The following is a 24,438-nucleotide window of genomic DNA, read 5'->3' on the forward strand; positions in this document are numbered from 1 at the left end:
GGAAACAACTCGACGGCACTTAACAACAACAACATAGGAAAAGTGAGCACCTTCCTTCTTGAGTGTCTTAGTCATCCAGTGCTGCTATAACAGAAACACCACAAATGGGTGACTTTAACAAACAGAAACTTATTTTCTCACAGTTTAAGAGGCTACAAGTCAAAATTCAGGGTGCTGGCTCTGGGGAAGACTTTCTCTTTCTGTCGGTTCTGGAGGAAGACCTTGTGTCTTCTGAGCTTCTCCTGGGTAATCTTCATGTGGTTTGGCATCTCTCTTCCCCCATCTCTGCTAGCTCACTTGCTTATTTAATCCTTTTTATATCTCAAAACAGATCGACTCAAGACACACCTACACTAATCCTGCCTTATTCACGTAACAAAGCCAATCCATTTGTAAATGGAATTATGTTGTGTTGTTATGTGCCGTGGAGTTGGCCCCGACTCACAGCGACCCCTCCTTGGGTTGCCGAGGCAGTATCACTACGGAAGTAGATTGCCCAACCTTCCTTCTGAGGAGTGGCTGGTGGGCTTGAACCACCAGCCTTCTGGTTAGCAGTCAAGTGCCTTTGGCACTATGCTACCATAACCACAGGCATAAAGGTCAGGAACCACAGCACATATTTTTTAGGGGCACAAATCAACTTGTAACATTCTATCCTTTGGCCCCCTAAAATTCATTTCCTTCCCACAAGCAAAACACATTAACCCATGACATTATCCCAAAAATCTTAAATCAACTCCAAATCCAAAATCTCATCTTCTAAATCAAATATGGGTGAAACTTTAGGCATATTTTGTCCTGGGGCAAAATCCCTCTTCATCTGTGGACCTGTGAAATCTAGATTACAAATTATCTATTTCCAAATTACAATGGTTAAACAGACACAAGGCAGATATTTTCATTACAAATGGGAGAAATTGGATGGAAAGAAGGGAAAACAGGCATCAAGCAAATAATAAAACCCACCAGAAAAATTTACATTAGCTCTCAAAGTTTGGAAATAATCCTCTGTTCTGTGAGACCATTTAGACAATGGCCTTGCCCTCTAGACTCTGGGTATTGGCCAGGTCCTCTGGATTCAGAGTGGAGGTCCCTTGGCCCTGGACTTCAGCTCTGCCTTTCAGGTCCACTAGAATGGCAACTCTACTCCCTCAGTTTGGGGTGGCCCCATTCTCCTAGTCCATCTGAGTGACAACTCTATCCCTTCAGGCCAAGAAGGCCCCATTTTTCCGCCCCTTGGGCATGGCAGCCCAGGCCCCTCATCTCTGGGCAGTGGCCCCATCCTTTTGGTTAAACTTAATGGCAGCCTCACACTCCAAAACTAAGTTGGTGAAGACCTAATTCCTTGAAACCTAGGTGGCCATGGCTCTACCTTTTGAGACCTCAAAGCCGTGGCCCCACCCTGTGAGACAGAGGTAGCTCTACTTCCTGTGCTCCTTCCAACAGTTCTGATGATTTCTGAACTGCTCCAGGGATTCATTTCTTTTTTCGGAGGACAGCAGATGTAGTTCCTTTGGCCTGCTTCCTTCCTGTAGAATTCCAAGAGACACACAGCATTCTTTCCTTTCACTTTTTCTCTGTCCCCTACAGTCTAATGGGTTTTCTGCTGTGACAGTTGGTTAGATCAATAAGTCAGAGGCTTAGCCTCTTTAACAAAAGTTTATGTAGCCACATCCTTGGCAAAAATTCTAGAATATATGTTCTTAGTTTGTACAATAGAATTTTCCAAATCTTTAAGTTTTGTTTTCATTTTGCATAGTTCAGTTTTAAATGCATCTCTTTCTTCTCACATTTTACTTTAAATGTCAAGTAGAAACCACACAACCCTTTTAAGATCCTGCTTAGAAATATCCTCAGCCAAATATCCAAGCTCATCACTTACAAGTTCTACCTTCCACCAAACATTTGAACATAATTCAGACAAATTCTTTGCCATTGCATAGGAAGCTCCGTTCTTCCTCCAATCACATTCTTTATTTTCTTTTACAGCCTTACCAGAGACATATTTAACATCCACATTCCTAGCATCATTCTGTTACTGGAGCCATACATATTCTCTAAAACAACAGAGACTTTCTCTACACTTCTCCTCACTTCTTTCTGAGCCCTCACCAGAATTGCCTTTGATGTTCAAAATTCTACCAAAGGCTCTTCAAGGCAATCTATGTATTTACTATTAGGCACTTTAAAACTCTCCCAGCAGGGGGCCAAGAGGGAGCGTTTGTTTATTGGGCATTGAGTTTATGCTAATGGTGGTGGAATATTTTGGAAAAGGACAGCAATAATGGTGACACATCATGAAAAATATCACCAACGTCCCTGAGCTATAAATGTAGAAGTTGTTTATGTTGGTGAATGTTTTGTTCTGTACGTTTTCACCACAATAAAATTTAAACAAACTAACCCAAGTCTTCCAGCCTCTACCCATTACCCAAATCCCAAACTACTTCCACATTTTGGGTATCTGTTACAGCAGCACCCCATTCCCAGTGTCTTAGTGTTTTTGTTACCTAGTGCTGCTTTAACGGGACTATACCACAAATGGGATGGCCTTAAAAACAGGAGTTTATTTTCTTACAGTTTGGACGGTTTGAGTTCACAGTTCCAGGCTCTAGGGATTGGGTGAAAGCCCCTCAACCCTGGGTTTCAACTTTGCCTCCTGCTCCCCACCCACTGAAGCTGGAGGTTTTCTTCACTCAGGCAGCTGCTGGCTGCTGAGGCTGACAAACCCAAGGTTGACAAGTAAAAAGGCATAGTCCCAATATTACCAAACAACACAGCAGGCCACTAATTCAAGTCCATCGAAAGTCCCAAGATCAGCAGACCATGACAGGCTGCTGAACAATGACTCCGCTATATGCAGTAGCTGCCATAAATTAGAGACCATTCCCAAAGCCGCTTGTTATACACAAGAAGCAGACCACATCCCTAAAGCAGCTACTCAGCTGCTTGTGGTAGATCCACCATGGAGTTGATGGCCAGTACCATCATGGGGAATAATGACCACCAGCTGCCCAGCCACTCAACCAGGCCCAGTCAAGTTGACATACAACCTTCATACCACACTTAGTTACCTAGTGCTGTTATAACAGAAATATCACAAAGTGGGTGGCTTTAATAAACAGAAATTTATTTTCTCACAATTTAGCAGGCTAGAAGACCAAATTCAGAGTGTCATCTCTAAGGGAAGGCTTTCTCTTTCAGTTGGCTCAAAAGGAAGCTCTTTATCTCTTCTGCGCTTGTGCTCCTTGGCAACCTTCACGTGCCTTGGCATCTCTTTTCCCCCATCTCTGCTTCCTTGCTTGTTTAACATCTTTCATTTCAAAAGAGGAAGATTCAAGACACACCTACATTAATCCTGGCTCATTAACATAACAAAGACTACCCATTTCCATATGGAATTATAGCCACACACATTAAAAATGTATATACATAAAAATAAAAAACACCAACTGCCATCAAGTGGATTCCAACACATAGGGACCCTATACGTAGAGGTTAGGAATTAAAACACGTATTTTGGGGGAAAACAACTCAATCCATAACATAAGATTTAACCTTAGCAGTTAGAAGCTACAGATCCATCTGGAGTGTAACTCAAGAGAATTCCTTAAACCTTACCTGATTCTGCTTTAATGTGGACACCAGTTTCTGTAATGTGATATTTTCTTCTTCTAGTTCAGTATAGTCCTGAAGAAGTCGGGCTTCCCGGAACTTATATTCTCGGATTTCATCCTTCATTCGTATTCTCTGAAGTTCTACCATCTCATTGCTCTGAAACAATAGAATAAATAATTAATGCAAAATTTTCTTATTCTAGATTTTATGAAGTGGAGCTAAAGTCTTGGTAGATAAAAGGTAATAATAAGAACTTCACAGAGTTTAAATCAGTACAACCTTCTTGAATGGCAATCTAATGCTATCTATCAAAAGTTTAAAGGCATATGACAGAGCAATTCCACTTCTAAAAATCATTCTTAAAGATATTCTTACAGATATAAACAAAACAAAAAATAAATCTACATATGTTGTTGTTGTTGTAATGTGTCATCAAATCAGCCCCGACTCATAGCGACCCCTCCTTGGGATTCCAAGGCAGTATCACTACGGAAGTAGATTGCCCCAATCTACTCAGTAGATTCCTTCTGAGGAGTGGCTGGTGGGTTTGAACCGCCAGCCTTCTGGTTAGCAGTCAAGTGCCTTAGGTACTACACTACCAGAGCTCCCAAATCCACATATACTTACACAAAACACAAATAACTAGAAACAGTCTAAATGTTTTCTATTAGGGAACAATGGGAGCTCTGGTAGTGTAGTGCCTAAGGCATTTGACTGCTAACAAGAAGGCTGGCGGTAAAAACCCACCAGCCACTCTTTGGAAAGAAGACTGGGCAATCTACTTCCATAGTGCTACTGCCTCGGAAACTCAAGGAGGGGTCACTATGAGTGGGATCTGACTTGACGGCAGTGAGTTAGGGGAGCAATTAAATAAATTATCATGTATTAATTGAATGGAACATTATAAAATTATGAAAATGAGAAAAAGAGAATAAGGAGGAGTTTGATGTACTAAAATGGAGAGCTATATACTTTATTAATATATAAAACCAAACCAAAAACCAAACTCACTGCTGTCGAATTGGATCTGACTCACAGTAACCCCTCCTTGGGTTTCTGAGGTGGTATCACTACAGAAGTAGATTGTCCAACCTTCCTTCCAAGGAGTGGCTGGTGGGTTTGAACCACCAGCTTTCTGGTTAGCAGTCAAAATGCCTTAGGTACTATGCCACAATATATAAAGCAGGTTATAAATGAGCATGCATAGTAGGATCCCATTTGTATTAAAAATAAAGGAAGGCATATACGTACACACACACACACACACACACACAAGTCACAAATTTGTCAGAATATCTAAAAACTGTCAATAATCATTATTTCTAAGGGCGGGGATTGGGCCATTCATAGGGAAGGAGAGAAAATGCCTGTGTGAGTTTTATAGCCTTCTGGATCATGTGAAGTTTTTTTTTACAACAAACATGTACCACCAGGTCTTACGTGCAAAAGTAAAAACCTACTGTCAGAGTTGATTCTGACTCAGATAGACCCTATGGGACAGTAGAACAGTCCCATAGAGTTTCAAGGTTGTAAATCTTTATGGAAACATACTGCTTCATCTTCTTCCAGTGGAGTGGCTGGTGGTTTTGAACTATGAAATGCTTTAACCACTACTCCATCAGAACTCCTACATGCAAAGGTATAGCATATAAATAATACAATTAAGTAAAATATCCAGCTTTTTTCCTAAAGTTGTATAACAAGTATAAGCTATGTTTTAGTTCAAAATATATAATGACCTATAATAAAATAGATGTATACATTTGTACATGTAATACATTTACAATAATGGAATGGAATATAAACGTGTTAACTTTTTTTTTTAAAAAAAAACCTCAAGATTCATTAGATTTATTTCCTACTCAAATAAAGATAAATTTGAAGGAAAAGTACCAAAACCAAAGATCACATTTTTATCTTATCCAATACTTGTTGTTATTATGTGTCGTCGAGTCGGACCCGACTCATAGTGACCCTTCCTTGGGTTTCCGAGGCAGTATCACTACCAAAGTAGATTGCCCAACCTTCCTCCTGGGATGCAACACTTGGACATCCATATTTAAAAAAAAAAAAAAAAAATGAATCATGACCACATTTGACCCACAGGCCATAGTTTGCTGACCTTTGATATAAAATTATGGGGGGTTAACAATGAATAAACTACTGCGAATTGCCATGTAGATTAATCTCGCTGATAAAATGTCGAGTGAAAGGAGTCAGGTATAAAAGACTACAGGATGGATGATTTCATATGTATAAAATTCAAAAACATGCAAAATCAATCTCTGGTCATTCAAGTCTGTACAATAGTTACCTTGGGATGAGGGGGCAGTGACATCTGCAATCATGTGAACAATTTAAAAGGTCTCTGTCCTAACAGAAGACCCACCCTAAGATAAAACCTGACTGTCCTGTGTATATTTTCAAGCTCTCCTCATTCTGCTTCACTTTCTACAGATCTTGACCTTAAATAATTCCCTTTGATTCTGATTTTTATAATCATCACTGTCTAAACATGGTGATTTTCTCTACAGACTTAGTCCCTAAGTACAGCTCTCTCCTGGTTCTGCTTATGCTTACGTGGAAACAGCAAATTTTAAACCCATAATATTTAATGTAAACAAAGAAAACTGTGAGCCCCATATTACTGATTTAGTTCTGAGTAAAAAAAAAAAAAAAATATTCTAAGAGATTGCAGAGTCTAAATAGTAGTTGCTAGTTGCCGATCTCAGGATGGTAGCAGCTGTTGTTTCCAGGGGAAAGACAGAAAGTCACTGTCAGATAAGTATGAAAGCTGACAATGTTTGCAAGTCATTTGACTTGGTGATAGAAATATAAATCTTAACTTCTGCAGGGCAAAGGCTCTTTCAACATCAGATTTATATCTATTCTGTATCTTCTCATCATAAAAGCTCTCTGGCTAGACTGTGAAGAGTTCCCTGGAGATGCCCAGACTTCATATATTTAATGTACTCTCCTGTGGAATGTAATTATCAATCCTGAGGCTGTACAAACTAACTGGCTGTCTTAGAAACTTGCATGCAACTTAGTATGTACGACATCACTTGCTCATAGGGGTTTGGGCTCCTTTGTTAATCAGAAAGCTTTCTAGACTGCCTGGCTTTTCTCTCTTTGGCTCTCATTGTAATAAACCACTCCAATAGAGTCATCTCCTCCTGCTTCATTAATTGATAATTAATAACTGCCTATGCCCAGTCTGAAGCTTCATTCTTTTCATATCAATGCTGACCTCTTAAAGGGGTGCTACCCTGCTATGGGTCACGTGTTAAAACAATTTGAGAGAGTTCTGAAATTACAGTTTGTTCAATGTCTTCAATGATTTTCCTAAATAATAATAATAATAATAATAAAAAAATACATAAATGAAAAGGAGGGGATGGGGTACTTATACTGCTTGTTTTTCTAATGAGGATTATTTTAAGTAAATATGATCAAATTGATGAAATATTAAATGTTGGTACATAATCCTGTTGGAATAAGGTTTTACTAGCTCTGGAAAGCTACTGTCCAAGTATTCTTTACAAGCAACAGGTCCTGATATCACAATGTTGTTGTTGTTGTTATTTGCCGTCGAGTCGGCCCCGACTCATAGCAACCCCTCCTTGGGTTTCCGAGGCAGTATCACTACGGAAGTAGGATTGCCCAACCTTCCTTCCGAGGAGTGGCTGGTGGGTTTGAACCGCCAGCCTTCTGGTTAGCAGTCAAGTGCCTTAGCCACTATGCTACCAGAGCTCCCTGATATCACAATAGACATATGGAATACCAAAGTTTCATTAAGTCAGGTAGGATAACCAATGAAAGTTAGCAAAGACCAAAATGGCTGAAATGCAATTTGAACACAATACCCATTTTCCGTGCAGTGGGGAATCCCTCTGCAAATTTCCAAATCTTCCAAATAAGGTACATGATCTGGGCCTGCTTCCCTTTCCAACCACTCCTCCCACCCCAATCACTCTGTTCCAGCCACAGCATCTTGTTTCTCCATCTTGCCAGAGAGTACAGTTTTCTCCTCCCTTGAAACTTTTTCACTCTTTTTTCCAGAACTCTCTGCCTTCAGATCTGGGGTTCTCAACTTTGTTTTGTACCACAGCCCTCTATGACAATCTGATGAAACCTATGACCTTCTTCTTAGAATAAAGCTTTACAGGGTATAAAATAAGAGACAAGACTACAAAAGAAACCAATTATTATTATTATTATTATTTTTAATTGTGATTTGGGTGAAAATTTACAGAGCAAATTCACTTTCCATACAGCAGTTCACATATACTTTGTCTCATGACATTGACCACAATTTACCACAATGCAACAGCTCCCCTCCTACTTCCTCCCAAGAGTTCTCTTCCTTGTGTCCATCTCTCCATGCACTCCTGCCCCCCGAGCTATCTTCCTGTGCATAAGGAGCCCTTCTTTCTCCCATGCTTGTTCTCTCCAAGGAGTGTATCTACCTCAGGTAAATGTTCAACTCATATGCCTGTTTTTTGTTTGCCTGGAAGCTACAAGTGTGGGTTCAATTCCAGACCTGAAGGGCAGCTAGAAGCCATAGTCTCAGTGGTTCCACCAGGCTCTATCAGACCAGCAAACCTAGTCCGCCCCCCCCTTTTTTTTCTCCAAATGATTCTGAGTTTTATTCCACATTGTTCTCTCTCTCTATCAAGGATCTCCTACATAGATCCCCTTCCAAGTGGATGACAGTGGTAGCTGGGCACCATCTAGTTCTGGTCTCATAGTCTTATAGGCTGCAGATCAGATGGTGTACCAGTTGGTAGGACTAATTGTTTACATGAATTTTTGGTTTTCTTCATTCTTCTTTGCTCTGGACGAGGAGAGACCCAACGCTGCATCTAGATGGCAGCTTGCTAGCTTTTAAGATCCCAGTCGCTACTCGCCAAAGTAGGAGGTGGAACAATGTTTTGTATAGTATGTTATGCCAATTGAGCTTGATGTCCCCTGAGACTATGGTCCCGAGCCCACAGGTTCAACTACTTGGTCCCTCTGGGTAGCTGGCTGTGACCAAGCAGTGACTACAACCTTGCCCCTTGTCAGCTCTACCATATACCTGGGAATTCAGAGAAACCAATTATGTTAAAATTAAATTATTAAACTATTTTTTAAAATTATGATATGGTAATTGGGGTGGATTATTATAGAAATGGCCCCCAATGAATCACACATCCATGTGGTTCACCCTTGTGGATGGAGTTTCCTCTCAAACTAGCCTTCTGAATTGCTTTGACATACAGAACACAGTGGAAGTGATGTTGTGGCACTTCTGAGCTTAGGTCTCAAAAGTCCTTGAAGCTCATACACTTGCTGTCTGTGAGCTACAAGAACTTTTGAAACCTAGGCCCAGAAAGAATATTGGAATGTTCCAACTGGCTAGAGCCAGCCATCAGCTATCAAGCGTGTGAGTGAGGCCATTTTGGACTATGTGGCCCCAGTTGAATGGCCAGATGACTGCAGCCATGTGAGCAGCCCTACGCAAGTTCATCAGCTGTCTAGGTGAGATCAGCTTAAATGACTGACGAAAGAATCATGGGCTATTGTTTTAAGCCCTTAAATTTTGGAGTGACTTGTTACACAGTAATATTTACCAGCACAGAAATACGCTTGTTTCTTTATTAATACAAATATATAATCAGACCTAGTGAGGATCTAAGAAATACATAATTTCAAAGCAATGATGATACTTCAAGATGATACCTGTCAATAATCAAAATGTGATATGAAAATATCTATGCTTTCTATTCACCACAAAGTAACATATACTGCTAATACTACTGGACTTTATTGCCTATACTCAAATGGAAGAAAATGCTAAAATTCAGCCAAAGTTTAGTGAAAAGAAAGATGTCATTATTTTTCCTACCCAAGCTTATATCCATTGCCATTGAGTTGATTCAAACTCATAGTGACCCTATAGGGCAAGGTAGAGCTGTCTCACAGGGTTTCCAAGACTGTAATCTTTATAAAAGCAGACTGTCACATCTTTCTACCACAGACAGGCTAGTGGGTTTTAACTGCCAACATGTTGGTTAGAAGCCAAGCATTTCCAAGTTTAGAGGTCTCCTGAATTCTACCCACAGACCCTCTGTGATAGGTAGAGCTGTGTGCCAACTTGGCTGGACCCCAGTTCTGTGTGGTTGTTCCCATAATGGGATCAGATGACTGTGTTCTGAGTGGCCAGTCTGCCCAAGGGGAGTTTCCCTAGGGGTGTGGCCTGCTTCCAAGATATCCAGGGACATCCTGGGAAGGGGCATATTCTTTGAGGGATTGCAACCATGGTGTGAGGACTACAAACTTCCCCGTGAGTGAGCAGCCTACCGCTCGGCCCGGAAATCTTGGATTCATCTTTGTTGGAGTCAACAACCAGTGTACTGCCTGCCAGCCTTGAATTTATCAGCCCCCTGCGCTTGCGGAAGCTAAGGCTGCCGCCAGCCGAAGTTTCCTCCAGAGACTTTGAACTTGCCGGCTTCTATACATTTGTGAGCCATTTTCCTAAGATAAATTTCTCTCTCTTTCTCTCTCTCTCTCTCTCTCTCTTTATATGCTTTGTTGATTTTTGTGTTTCTCTAGAGAACCCAATCTAACACACCCTCCAATCCACAGACTTAAATTAAGAAACCTATCTTCTGCTTGTCATTTAGGTCTTAGTTCAAATGTTGTATCCTCAGAGAGGCCTTCTTGAACAGTTGATATAAAACAGCTCTACTCTCACTGCTCTCCCCCATCACCCAGAATAATTTACTTTATAGTCAATATTTAGCTTAGACTAGATACTCAGAAGAATTGTTGAGTTAATAGCACTAATTGTTACTTGAAATTAGCTTACTCACTCAATCATTACTTGAAATTAGTTAGTCACTTATATTATTACATTCCTTCTCTCATTTGAATAAAAAGGGCCTTTTCTGTCTCATGCATCACTGTGTCCCTAATATCTAGCACTATTTGAGCCCTTGTACCATGGAATGAATAATAAAACAGGAATACAAACAGCTAAAACCAAAACAAAGAGGGATATTATTGCATCGATGATGAGATATTTATCTTTTGTTGTCTTTTAGAGGGAGAGAGATGTGACAGTCTGCTTCTATATAAAGATTGTAGCATTGGAAACCTTAAGGGGCAGTTCTATTCACCCTATAGGGTTGCTGTGCACTGGAATTGACCAGCCCACAATAATTTTTTTTTTTTCAGTTGCTCTTCAGGGAAGGAAAAAATGGAGAACAACACACTTTGAATTAAAATATAACTAAATATGTGAAACAACTAAACTTGTTGTAATTCTTATTCAATATGTTTTTGAGCTACATGGAAACCCAAATATTACTTTATCCCCTGGTCTTCACAAAATACTTTGAGCATATGTACTACATAAGCATAGAATGAAAAATAGTAGTGTTCCTATAATGTTACAATAGTAACATTGTCCTAAATTCTTTTATTTTGAAGAAACATGAAACTTAATACCATTTTCCTATTTCCTGAAAGATCTATCATTAACTCAGTGAGTGATATATAGTTTTCTTTATTCAATATGTATAAAGATATAAGAAAGTCTTACAAATTGGATATCATTTATACAAAATTATAAAGAAAATATTAAGGTACAAAAGATTCTGAAAAACATGAATATATAGATTATAAAAGATGTAATGGCCAGAAACCTGGCTCATATATCCTGAGAATTTACCATAAAATCTTATATAGTAGAATAGTAAATGTCCAGACAAATTTAAAACCAAGGCAAAGGATTAGTAGACAAATAATTCATTTAAAAAAAAAAAAAAGGTAATGAAAATTAATGTTATTTAAGGAAAAGAGAAGAAAAAGAAAGAGCTTGGACTGGGAGATTAAGTGAAACGAAAGACTTGCTAGAAAATCAGTCTTCTTTATTTTGCTACAAATCTCTGTTTTTCTAAGTGCCAAAGATCAAATTCTAAGGGCAATATTCTTTGCTTCCATAATAAATTTAAAAGATTGCCCCTGCAGTTTTCCCTCCTCCTACTCTTTATGTCCTATAATATTTTCCTTCCTGCAAGAAGGTGCTGAGCTCTACTGAAAAACTTTCATCAAGAATAATGAGATAAGAAAAATGAAGCAGAGGAGAAACTGGCACAATGGGGAAAGCTTTACTGTTTCACCCACAGAGACCAGAGATGCTGCTTTCCTCAAGGAAAAAGCATAACATGTTTGGGGTAGATGATCCTCATTATCTGTACTGCACCTGGATATACTAGCATTTTTCAGTTTTTTATTTTAATTAACATTAAAAGGATTCTGCCATGTAGGAATAATAAATTCCCTCTCCTACTGGCAAGAGGTAAGAATATAGGGACATAAACATTAGTCACCACACAATGAATACTGCATTTTTAAAATGCTTTCCAGACAAGACTCAAAATCATTTAAAAAAAAAAAAAGGGACCAGTTTTGCTGGTCTGATGGAACCACTGACACTATGGCCCCTAGCTGCCCTTCAGGTCTGGAAGTGAACCCACTCCCATGGCTTCCAGCCTAAAAAAAGACAGGCATATGAGCTGAACATCTACATTAGGTAGATACACTCCTTGGAGAGATCAATCATGGGAGAACAGAAGGGCTGTGTATGCACAGGGAGACAGCTCAGGGGAGGGGGGAGGAGTACATGGGAGGGAAGGACACACAGAAGATGTGACTTTGGGGAAGAAGTGTGAGGGGAGCTGTTGCACTGTGGGAAATTACAGTCAATGTTGTGAGACAAAGTGTATGTAAGCTGCTGAATGGAAAGTGAATTTGCTCTGTAAACTTTCACCCAAAACACAATAAAAATTAAAAAAAAAAAAATGCCTTCTAGTTACACAGCCATTAGTCTTTTATAAACTAACTATTTACCATTTATTGTCATGTGAGATGCTAACAATAGCCTTGTGAGGTGCGGGACAAACCCATTAGCTTTCTCATCTGTAAAATGAGGATCCTAATCAATTAATTAAGCTCTTAGCTGCTAACTGAAAGGCTGGCAGTTCAAACATACCCAGCCAGCAGCTTCACGTGAGAAAAGACCTGGTGATCAACTCCCACAGAGATTACAGCTTAAGAAACTCAATGGGGAGGTTCTACTCTGTCTAGAGGTTGCTATAAGTCTAAATTGACTTGATGGCATTCAACAACATCAATAACAACCAGTAATAACCATATGCCAATGAGGATGACTGAGAAAGCAGTGGCAGGGATCCAGGTAAGGGAAGGGACCCAGGCCCCACTCCCCAAGAGGCAGGAAAGCAGGGGTAGGAGGGAAGACAGGGAGACGACAAAGCGAGCAGCAGCAGGGATCCAGGTAAGGGGAGGGCAGAGAGGTTTTGAACAGCTCTGGTAGCACAGTGCCTGAGGCACTTGACTGCTAACCAGGAGGCTGGTGGTTCAAACCCACCAGCCACTCCTTGGAAGGAAGGTTGGGCAATCCTACTTCTGTAGTGATACTGCCTCAGAAACCCAAGGAGGGGTCGCTATGAGTCGGGGCTGACTTGACAGCACATAACAACAACAACAACAATAAGGGAGACAAACTTGTCTGTCAGTTTGTTGTACTGTGGTGGCTTGCATGCTGCTGTGAGGCTTGAGACTGTGCTACTGGTGTTTCAAATGCCAGCAGGGTTGCACATGGTGCACAGGTTTCAACATAGCTTACAGACTGAGACAGAATAGGAAGAAGGAAGAGGCCATTCACTTCTCAAAGAGTTGCCAGGGAAAACCTTATGAATAGCAGTGAAACACTGTTTGATACATTACTGTGCAACTTTATGAACAGCCTAGAAACATTGTCCAATACAGTGCAGGAGGATGAGCCCCTTGGGTCAGAGGCTCTCAAAACACAACTGGGAAAAGGCTGCATCATCAGAGTATAACCAATCTTACTGATAAGGATAAAGTAAAGCTTTTGAGACCTCCATTTGCTGATATGGCACAACTCAAATTGAAGAGAAACAGCTGCAAACATCTGTTAATTGATCAGAACATGGAATGTACAAAGTATAACTTTAGGAACATTGGAAGTTGTCAAAAATGAAATGGGACACATAAAGATTGATATCCTAGGCATTAGTGAGCTGAAATAGATGGGTTTTGGCCATTTTGAATCAGTTAACCATATGATCTACTATTCTGGGAAGAATAAATTGAAGAGGAATGGCATGGCATTCATCATCATAAAGGATGTTACAAGATCTGTCCTGAAGTACAATATTGTCAGTAATAGGATAATATCCATGTCTACAAGGAAGGCCAGTTAATATTATGATTATTTAAATTTACACACCAACCACCAAAGCCAAAGATGAGGAAATTGAAGAATTTTATCACCTTCCGCAGTCTGAAATTGACCAAACACGCAATCAAGTGTGGAATGCAAAAGTTGGAAACAAAGCAGAATCACTGGTAGTTGGAAAATTTGGCCTTGGTGACAGAAATAATGCTGGAGATCACATGATAGAATTTTGCAAGACCAATGACTTATTCATTGCAAATACTTTTCTCAACAACACAAACGTTGGCTATACATGTGGACTTCACCAGATGGGCTACACTGGAATCAGATAGACTACATCTGTGGCAAGAGGCAACGGAAAAGCTCATTATCTTCAGCCAAAATAAGGCCAGGAGCTGATTGTGGAACAGACCATCAACTGCTCATATGCAAGTTCAATGTGAAGTTGAAGACAATTAAAACAAGTGCACAAGAGCCAAAATATGACCTTGAGTATATCCCTCCTGAATTTAGAGATCATCTAAAGAACAGATTTGATATATTGAACACCAATGACTGAAAACCAGAAGAATAGTGGGATGACATCAAGTACATCATCCATGAAGAAAGCAAGAGGTCATTAAAAAGATAAGAAAAGAAGAAAAGACCAATATAGATGTCAGAAGACACTCTGAAACTTGCCCTTAAACAGAGAGTAGCTAAAGCAAATGGAAGAAATGACAAGACAAAAGAGCTGAACAGAAGATTTCAAAAAGCAGCTTGAGAAGACAAAGCCAATTACTATAAAGAAATGTGCAAAGACCTGGAGTTAGAAAACCAAAAGGGAAAAACACGCTTGGCATTTCTCAAGCTGAAAGAACTGAGGACAAAATTTAAGCCTTGAGTTGCAGTATTGAAAGATTCTATGGGCAAAATATTGAACAATGCAAGAGGCATCAAAAGAAGATAGAAGGAATACACAGATCACTGTACCAAAAAAGAACTGGTAGCTCTTCATCCATTTCAGGAGGCGGCATATGATCTAGAACCAATGGTACTGAAGGAAGAAGTCAAAGTGGCACTGAAAGAACTGGCGAAGAACAAGACTCCAGGAATTGACGGAATACCCACCGAGATGTTTCAACAAACAGATGTCGTACTGAAGGCACTCACTCGGTTATGCCAAGAGATTTGGAACACAGCTACTTGCCCAACTGACTGGAAGAGATCCATATTTGTACCCATTCAATAGATAAGTGATACCACAGACTCTGGAAATTATTGAACAAAGCATTAATATTGCATGTAAGTAAAATCTTACTGAAGATAATTCAAAGATGGTTGCAGCAATATATCAACAGAGAACTTTCAGAGGTGCAAACTGGATTCAGAAGAGGACGTGGAACAAGGGATATCATTGCTGACATCAGATTGATCTCGGCTCAAAGCAAAGAACACCAGAAAGATGTTTAAATGTGCTTTATTGACTATGCAAAAGCATTTGATTGTGTGGATCACAACAAACTGTGGATAACATTGAGAAGAATGGGAATTCCAGAACACTTAATTGTACTCATGAGGAACCTGTACATAGACCAGGAGGCTGTTGTTCAAAAAAGAACAAGGAGACATTGTGTGGTTTAAAATCAAGAAGGAAGTGAGTCAGGGTTGTATTCTTTCACAATACTTTTTCAATCCATATGCTGAGCAAATAATCCAAGAAGCTGGACTATATGCAGAAGAATGTGGCATCAAGATTGAAGGAAGAATCATTAACAACCTGTGATATGCTGACGACACAACTATGCTTGCTGAAAGTGAGGATGACTTGAGGCACTTACTGATGAAGATTGAAGAATATAGTCTGCAGTATGGATTACATCTCAATATAAAGAAAACAAAAATCCTCACAACTGGACCTATGAGCAGCATTACAATAAATGGAGAAAAGATTGAGGTTGTCAAAGAATTCACGTTGCTTGGTTCTATAATCGACCCTGATGGAAGCAGCAGTCAGGACATCAGATGACGTATAGCACTGGGCAAGTTGGCTGCAAAAGACCTCTTTCAAGTGCTGAGGAGCAAAGATGTCTCCTTGAAGACTAAGATGCGCCTGACACAAGCCATGTGATTTTCAATTGCCTCATATGCATGTGAGAGCTGGACAATGAATAAGGAAGACTGAAGAAGAATTGATGCTTTTGAGTAGTGTTACTGGCAAAGAATGCTGAAGGTACCATGGACTGCCAAAAGAACTAACAAATCTGTCCTGGAGGAAGTGCAGCTGGAATGCTCCTTGGAAGCGAGAATGGCCATACTTCGTCTCACCTACTTTGGTCATATTATCAGAAGGGACCATTCCCTGGAGAAGGATGTCATGCTTGGTAAGGTGGAAGGTCGATGAAAGTGGGGAAGACCCTCAACGAGATGGATTGCACAGTGGCTGCAGTGATGGGCTCAAGTATAGCAAGGATCATGGAGCTGGCGCAGGACTGGGCGGTGTTTTGTTCTGCTGTGAATAGGGTTGCTATGAGTCAGAGACGAGTCTACAGCACCTAACAACCACAACAACAACAATGAGTTTATTCTGAGTCACACCAAATCCATGTGTGTCAGACTACAACTGTGCTCCACAGGGTTTTCAATGGCTGACTTTCAGAAGGAGATTGCCAGATATTTCTTCCAAGTCACTTCTGGGTGAACTCGAACCTCCAACCTTTAATTTAGTAGCCTAGTACATTAACCATTGTCACCACCCAGGAATTCCATATGGTAATTGGGAGCCTTTAATGATAGAACACAGGACTAATTGTCATTCAGTGGCAGAATTCTCACCTTCTGTGTGAGAGGCCCAGGGTTGATGTACAGGCAGCACACCTCAAGCACAGTCACCACCCACTTGCCAGTGGAGGTTTGCATGTTGCTATGATGCTGAACATGTTTCAGTGGAGCTTCCAGATTAAGACAGGTTAGAAAGAGGCCTGTCGATCTACTGAAAAAATCAGCAACTACAACCTCTACGGATCACAACAGGCTGATCCCATTGTGCATGTGGTGGCCATGAGTCAGGGGAATGACTCAAAGGCAGCTATCAACAACAAAAATGACATAACACGGGAAGAACAGCAGGGATGCGAGGCACAAAGTATTTACTGTAACACAAGGCAGGAAGTGCTGTTACAGAGATTCACACACAAAGGGCTGAGCAATCAATTTCTCCTGGGTGAGTTAAGAAAAGCTTTATAAAGCAAGTTACATTGGGTAGAACCTTGTAGGGCAAGTGACATTAACTGCATAGATAAAGAAGAGGACAGACTTTCTAGTCAGAGGTGAACCTAAGAAGGAAAACAGTCATATTTGTGTTGAAGGCAGTGATAAAATACCCAATAGACTGAGGATTTCTTTAGGCAGCAGCAAAGGGCACGAGAAGAAGAATGTAGGAAACAGCTAATCATTTTTGGCATAAGTTGTTATTTCATCAGATAAAATGTGTCAAATTACAGTCCAATGTTGTTAACCTTTAAGGCAATGGGGAGGAACCAAAATAATTTCACAGTGCCTGGAATCTCTAAAGTTCTTAAGAAGTTTGTAGTTCTGGAAATGGTGCAGTTTGGTGTGGCTGCAGCAAACTGAATTTGCAGGAAATCTGTGTTAAACAAAGGAGTTTGGAGAATCATCCATGTTTTTAGGCAAAAGAGCCATGTGATCAGATCTATGTTTTGACAAGCCACTCTGAGTTTAAGAAGGGTAGAGCTTAATAAGGAGAGGAAAGAATCACAGAGAACAAACCAAACAGTTGCTCTGACAGCCCAAAGTGAGAAAAGACGATGAGAAATACTGAGGAGGAGATAGATTAAGGAACATCTCAGAGTTAGAATTAACAACATTTACTTGTTGGATTGATGGGATTAATAAATCACGGGGAGGTGGGTGAAGAACGATGGCCTGATGAAAATGAACATACCTAAAAAGAGTTGTGGGAGCTCTGGTGGTGTAGTGCCTAAGGCATTTGCCTGCTAACCAGAAGGCTGGCGGTTCAAACCCACCAGCCACTCCTCAGAAGGAAGGTTAGGCAATCTACTTCCGTAGTAATACTGCCTCAGAAACCCAAGGAGGGGTCACTAAGAGTTGGATCCAACTTGACGGCAGTGGATAAAAAGATAAAAAGAAATTTTACAACAAAGCTAAAGTGAGAGTTAATGATGTCCTATAAGTAATTATAAGCAGTAATAGTAATTTGGATAATTAAAACAGAAATTCCTGGATCTGAGAGAAGAGTAAAGGAAGACAGCTCAGATGCTCAGATCCAGGTGGTGAAAGCTGGAGAAGGGGAGGATGAGGCATACGGTACAGGTTTTCTCACTCTGTCTCCATGAACTGAAACTGCTCTTGTCAAAGCCATCAACTTCCATGCTGCCATTGGATTCAGTGACCACGTCTGGATTTTTTCTTACTTGACTTCTTCAGCAGCATTTACTTTTTGAAACATTTTCTTCTATTGATTTTCCAGACATCTAACCTCTAACCTCACTGGTTACTTTGCTGCAGGGCCTTTTTATTTGTTTCCTTCTTTCTCTGCTCAACCTTTAAATGTTGAATGTTCCAAGTTTGTAGTAAGGCCCCTCCCCTTTTCCATCTACTAACTCTCCATAAGCAACCTCATCCAGCCTCTGGCTATAAATATCCATCTACATGTTGGGCAATCCTACTTCCGTAGTGATACTGCCTCAGAAACCCAAGGAAGGGTTGCTATGAGTCGGGGCTGACTCGACAGCACATAACAACAACAACAACAACACATGCCATCCAGTGGCACCACAGGAGAAAAACTTGGTCATCTGATCCTGTAAAGATTACAGACTAGAAAACTCTATTAAGGCAGTTCTACTCTGTCACATAAGGAGCTCTGGTAGCATAGTGCCTAAGGCACTTGACTGCTAACCAGAAGGCTGGCGGTTCAAACCCACCAGCCACTCCTCGGAAGGAAGGTTGGGCAATCCTACTCCCGTAGTGATACTGCCTCAGAAACCCAAGGAGGGGTCGCTATGAGTTGGGGCCAACTCGACGGCACATAACAACAACAACAACTCTGTCACATAGGGTCACTATGAGTTGGAATCATCTGAAGGGCAGCTAACAACAACACATGCTGATGATTCTCAAAACTTTCCAGGACCAGCAAAGCTCTACGTGATCTGATTCTTACCCACCAAAAGATCTTATCGGTACCATTCTACTCAGCCACTATTGCCCCTTCAATAGCCTTCCTTTGGTTCCTTAAAGATCTCAAATTGGGTCCAGCTCTAGAGTTTGTTTGTTTTTTAACCAGATGTCTCTTCTGCCTGGATGTTCTTCTTCTTGTTCACATTGCTCTACATTTTGATTATAATCTCAACCCAAAAGTCATCTCCACAAGTTTTCCTGGATCATTCAATCTAAAATAGTCATCCAACTGGAGAGCAGGCAGTCTAGTGCGCTTGCTTGTGGTAACCACCTGGGTCCACTTAATGAGTAGAAGTGGGGTAGGTGCAGCAATAAAGAAAGGGGTTGAGTTTGGCACCCATTGTCCTAGCCCATGGAGGCTAGGAATGAGAGAGACAGGGCTGATTGTTCTGAAGTACAGACAGTTTATGGAATCTTGAGCCTACAGGCATTGACCTAGCCAATGGGGGCTAGGGATGACAGAAAAAGAGAAGGGGACGGCTGGTTTGAAGTGCAGGGAGGGATGTGAATGCCCAAGCTCACAGCTGATACCTACTAACCTAGCTTGGATGGCTAAGGAAGAACTGACCAGAACCTGACAGAATGAAGAAAAGGATGCTTGACCCTGAGCTGGTGTAATTGCTGCAATTTCATAGCCTGCTCTGGACTGGACTTTGCTTATGGATGCAGCTGCTCAAAGTTCCAACCGGAACAGAAGATTCTTCAGAGAAAGGAACATGTGTGTCTCCTCAGAGTACTGGTTTGACAGGATGGGCAATTTAGACACTGGCTATCTAAAATGGGGAGAAATAAAGTCATGAAGTGGCTGGCTTACATGCTTTCATGGGTGTGCTTATACTTAAAATGATTGGGAAGGGGAAGTTAATCTTTTTAGCATGAAAGGGACAATGGCTAGAAGAGCCAGGGGGTGGCCTATGGTGCAGGGAATTACTTGGTATGGCTCTTCTGGCCATAGTCATTGTGACTCCCACCAGATGACAGTATGGAACTCCGTAAATGTGGTGCCTGTAGCTAACCAAAGATATCTGATAGCTTGTTAATAATGTAAATAAGGTACATATCACACTTGTGTAGGTGGGACCATGCAAATAAGATGTATGGAACCCCAACACAGGGATCGGTCAGTTTTGCCAAGCTTAAAATGAGCCATCCTAGAGGTGGAAAGGGCAATCTAACTACCATCCAGACACAGAAGAGCCAGGATTGGAGTGTGTCCTTGGACTCAAGATCCCTGTGCTGAGACAACAGCAGAGAGATGGTGAGGAGACAGTGGCAGCAGAAGTGGCAGAAGAAGGAAATAGCACGAGACAGAGTGGCATGCTTGCCACCCCACAAAGAAAGCTGGTGCCTTTGGGCAGGAGGATTGCTGGCAGAATGAGTTACACCTATTGGCAGAACTAAAAGAGCTTTGTGGCACTTGCCTAAGCAGGGCAGGGTTGGCCAAGAAGCTGAGAGCCAGAGTTGTCAATGGGCATGGCTGAGGAAGGGCTATCTTGATTGAAAAATTGTTTCCCAAGTGTTCTTGAACCTAACTTGTAACCTGTTGCTTCCCTAAAAAACCCATAATCACGAAATAAATAAAATAGCCACCTAGTCATGTTCTATCCCATAACCCTGTTTTGTTGTTGTTGTTATGTGCCGTCTAGTCGGCCCCGACTCATAGTGACCCCTCCTTGGGTTTCCGAGGCAGTATCACTATGGAAGTAGGATTGCCCAACCTTCCTTCCGAGGAGTGGCTGGTGGGTTTGAACCGCCAGCCTTCTGGTTAGCAGTCAAGTGCCTTAGCCACTATGCTACCAGAGCTCCCAAGCTAATAGGCTTCTTTAGCTGCTTATCAGCTATTTTTTTGCCAGCCCTCCAGAATGTAAGAGCCCTGAGAGCAGGGATCTTGTTAGTAATTGCTCATCACTTCATCTCCAGATTCGACAGGACTACCACACTCATGGTAGTTGTTTCCCACTGCTCAGTCTCATCACTTCCAGCCTGGATTGGATTGGTGATGACTTTACAGAAGGTGGGAAAGTCTTTGTAGGGATGAGTGTAGCTGGGTATAGCCAAAGGAAGGCTAGTACAGGTCTATTTCATATGTCTAGAAATAAAAATCACACCTGTAAGGTAGGCCCCATGTAAAATTCTCCAATGTTCAGAAAACCCTTCTTGGTTGCACCCATTCCATGTGTATTTATACTTTATTCCATCTCTATAGAAATGTGTGCCAAGGAAAGGATTTGATAAATTCATTCACTGTAAGATACATGTGTCTGAAAAGATTTGGTATCTTATCTCTCTTAAAGATGAGTGCAATTAACGAGACAGAGGAACACATCTCTGTGATATCAGACAAGAACTAGCTGATGGATACGGAGGGTTTCCTGCCCAAATCACAGTAACGCATGTCCTTTTTTTTTCTTTTATTGCACTATTAGGTAGTAATGCAGGCTCTACAAGTCATCGGGGGTGCTATCAATATAAAAAAAACAAGATACAGGGTACTATATAGCATCTTTCAAAAGGTGATGATTTAACAACTTGGCAATAACTAAGAAAAGCAAATATGGCAATTTTGAAATGTTGCTTTTAAAAATAAGGGAAAAAAATATTAAAAGATTTTCTATGCTTGAAAAGGATACTAAAGGAGAAAATTCTGACTTCAGAACAGCATTTCCCATAGTAGTTATGGTAGTTAAGACTGTGTGTCAACTTGGCTTGGCTATTAGTTATTTTGAGTGGCCTGGCAGCTGGATGTAGTTATTCCCCATAATAAGATTGGATGTGGTGTAATCACCTCCATGGTGGAACTGCTGTGAGTAGCTAATCAGCCTTAGGGTGTGGCCTGCTTCCAGTCTATATGGAGAAGCTTTGGGAAAAGTCTCTAGCTTTTTGGCTCATTTTGGATCCTGCATCTGGCCCCTCATCATCTCTAGTTCCGGGATTTGAACCAGTGGCCTGCTGTGTTGCCTGCCAATCTTGGTATTGCTGCCTCCACAGCCTGTGAGCCAACAATCTTCTATACTGCTTGCCAATCTTGAGTTTGTCAGCCCCTTTAGCTGTGTGAATCAGGAGACACTACCAGCTGGCACCAGTACATCTGGAAGGCATAGTGGAAGCCTAAGATTGAGGGGCTTCTATAAAGCCCCTAGAGCAGGCACTCTGAACTGGGACTTCTAGCCTCCTAAAGTGTAAGAGAATAAATTTGTTTGTTAAAGCCATCCACTAATATATTTCTGTTATAGCAGCATTACAGGGGTAAGATGGTAGTGTTTTGCAGTAGACTAGTTCTGTGGAGTATTAGGAAGGGTCACTCAAAAATAAATTTACATGATATATCCATACAATGGACTGTTATTCAGCCATAAAGAAAAATGAAGTTCTGATACATGTCACCACATGGATGAACCTTGAAAATATTATGTTAAGTAAATCAGATATAAATAGACAACTATTATATGATCCCACTTATATTAAATATCTGGAAAAGGAAATGTATAGAGCTCAAAGTAGGTTAGTGGTTATCAGGGTTTGGGAAGGATGATGGGAAATTATTGCTTAAGGGATATTGAATTTCTGCTTGGGGTAAAGAAAAATTTTTGGAAAAGGACAGGGGTAATGGTTGCATATGGAGTCCCTGGGTGGTATAAACAGTTAAATGCTAGACCACTAGTTGAAATGTTTGCAGTCTAAACCCACCCAGAGGTGCCTCAGAAGACAGGCCTGGTAACTGGCTTCCAAAAAGTCACAGTAAATGAAGTTCAGTTCCACTCTGATACACATGGGGCCACCATGAGTCAGAATCAACTACAAGGCAGCTAACAACAATGGTTGCACAACATGGTGACTATAATTAACACCACTGATCTATACACTTAAAAATGCTTAAACTGGCAAAAAAAGAAAAAGGAAGGGAGGAGACACAGAATTAATTTGGAAAATATTAGGTTAAATAGTTATACTTTATTTTTATTTTTTGCTGCTAGGATTCTCAGCACCTTTAGTATGCACTGAGATGCATAATATGCAATATTTGATAAATTTATTTGACCACAAAATTTTTACCTCTTTAAAGGAACATTTTAAACAATCCATAGACCAAATCTTGGAAAATGTTACATTGGGACAAAAGAAAATTATAGTATTTGTATAAGCCAGTGGAGCACCACAAAGTTCCTTATAGCCCCAACTCCAGGTCATTTCCAAATGCCTGTGGGCTGAATGGGACATCAAATTAAAATGATGGCATGAGAATTACAAGCAGTACAGTGGATTCAGAAGAGAACATGGAACAAAGATATCATTGCTAATATCAGATGGATCTTGGCTAAAAGTAGAGAATAAAAGAAAGATGATTACCTGTGTTTTATTGACTACACAAAAGCATTACAAAAAAAGGGAATTTCAAAACACTTTATTGTGCTCATTAGGTTAACTGTACATAGACCAAGAGGCAGTTGCTTGAACAGAACAAGGTGATACTGCATGGTTTAAAATCAGGAAAAGTGTGCATCAGGGCTATGTATTTTCACCACACTTACTCAATCTGTATACTGAGCAAATACTCAAAGAAGCTGGACTATATGAAGAAGAACGTGGCATCAGGATTGGAGGAAGAGTCATTTACCACCTGCAATACACAGATGACACAACTTTGCCTGTGAAGATGACTTGAAGCACTTACTGAAGTAGATCAAACCCTACAGACTTCAGCATGGATTACACGTCAGCATAAAGAAAACAAAAATCTTTACACCTGGACCAATAAGCAACATCACAATAAATGGAAAAAAGACTGAAGCTGTCTAGGATTTAATTTCATTTGGATCCACAATCAACACCCTTGGAAGCAGCAGTTAAGAAATCAAATGATGTACTGCATTGGGCAAATCTGCTGCAAAAAAATTTCTTTGAAGTGTTAAAGCGGAAAGATGTCACTTTGAAGACTAACATGCACCTGGCCCAAGGCATGCGTACTCTGAATCACTTCATATGCATGTGAAAGTTGGAAAATGAGTAAGGAAGACTGAAGAATTATTGCTGGCTTTGAATTAACACGCTGACAAGTAATATGGATGCTAGAAGAATGAGTGTATCTGTCTTAGAACCACAGCCAGAATTCTTAGAAGCAAGAAAGGTGAGATTTCATCCACTTACTTTGGACGTGTTATCAGGAGGGTTCAGCCCCTGGAGAAGGACATCATGCTTGGTAAAGTGGAGGGTCAGCAAAAAAGAAGACCCTCCACAAGTGGAATGACACAGTAGCTGCAACCATGGGTACAAACGTGGCAGTGATTATGCGGATGCTGCAGGACTGGGCAGTGTTTTGTTCTGTTGCATATAAGATTGCTATGAGTCTA

The 24,438-nt window shown here is 40.7% G+C and overlaps 1 protein-coding gene across 1 annotated transcript in view; it reads right to left on the bottom strand.

Annotated features, from left to right (window-relative positions):
* BICD1 (BICD cargo adaptor 1) overlaps positions 1–24,438 on the bottom strand; it is a 332,377-nt gene that overhangs the window by 70,252 nt on the left and 237,687 nt on the right. Inside the window, exon 3 of the mRNA XM_042781286.1 lies at positions 3,622–3,774. Within this exon, the coding sequence (XP_042637220.1) occupies positions 3,622–3,774 (153 nt within the window). The remainder of the gene's footprint in view (positions 1–3,621; positions 3,775–24,438) is intronic.

The sequence above is a fragment of the Orycteropus afer genome, unplaced genomic scaffold (assembly GCF_000298275.1).
Source record: "Orycteropus afer afer isolate SDZICR_OR568_19922 unplaced genomic scaffold, OryAfe1.0 scaffold00100, whole genome shotgun sequence".
Taxonomy (NCBI): Eukaryota; Metazoa; Chordata; class Mammalia; order Tubulidentata; family Orycteropodidae; genus Orycteropus; species Orycteropus afer.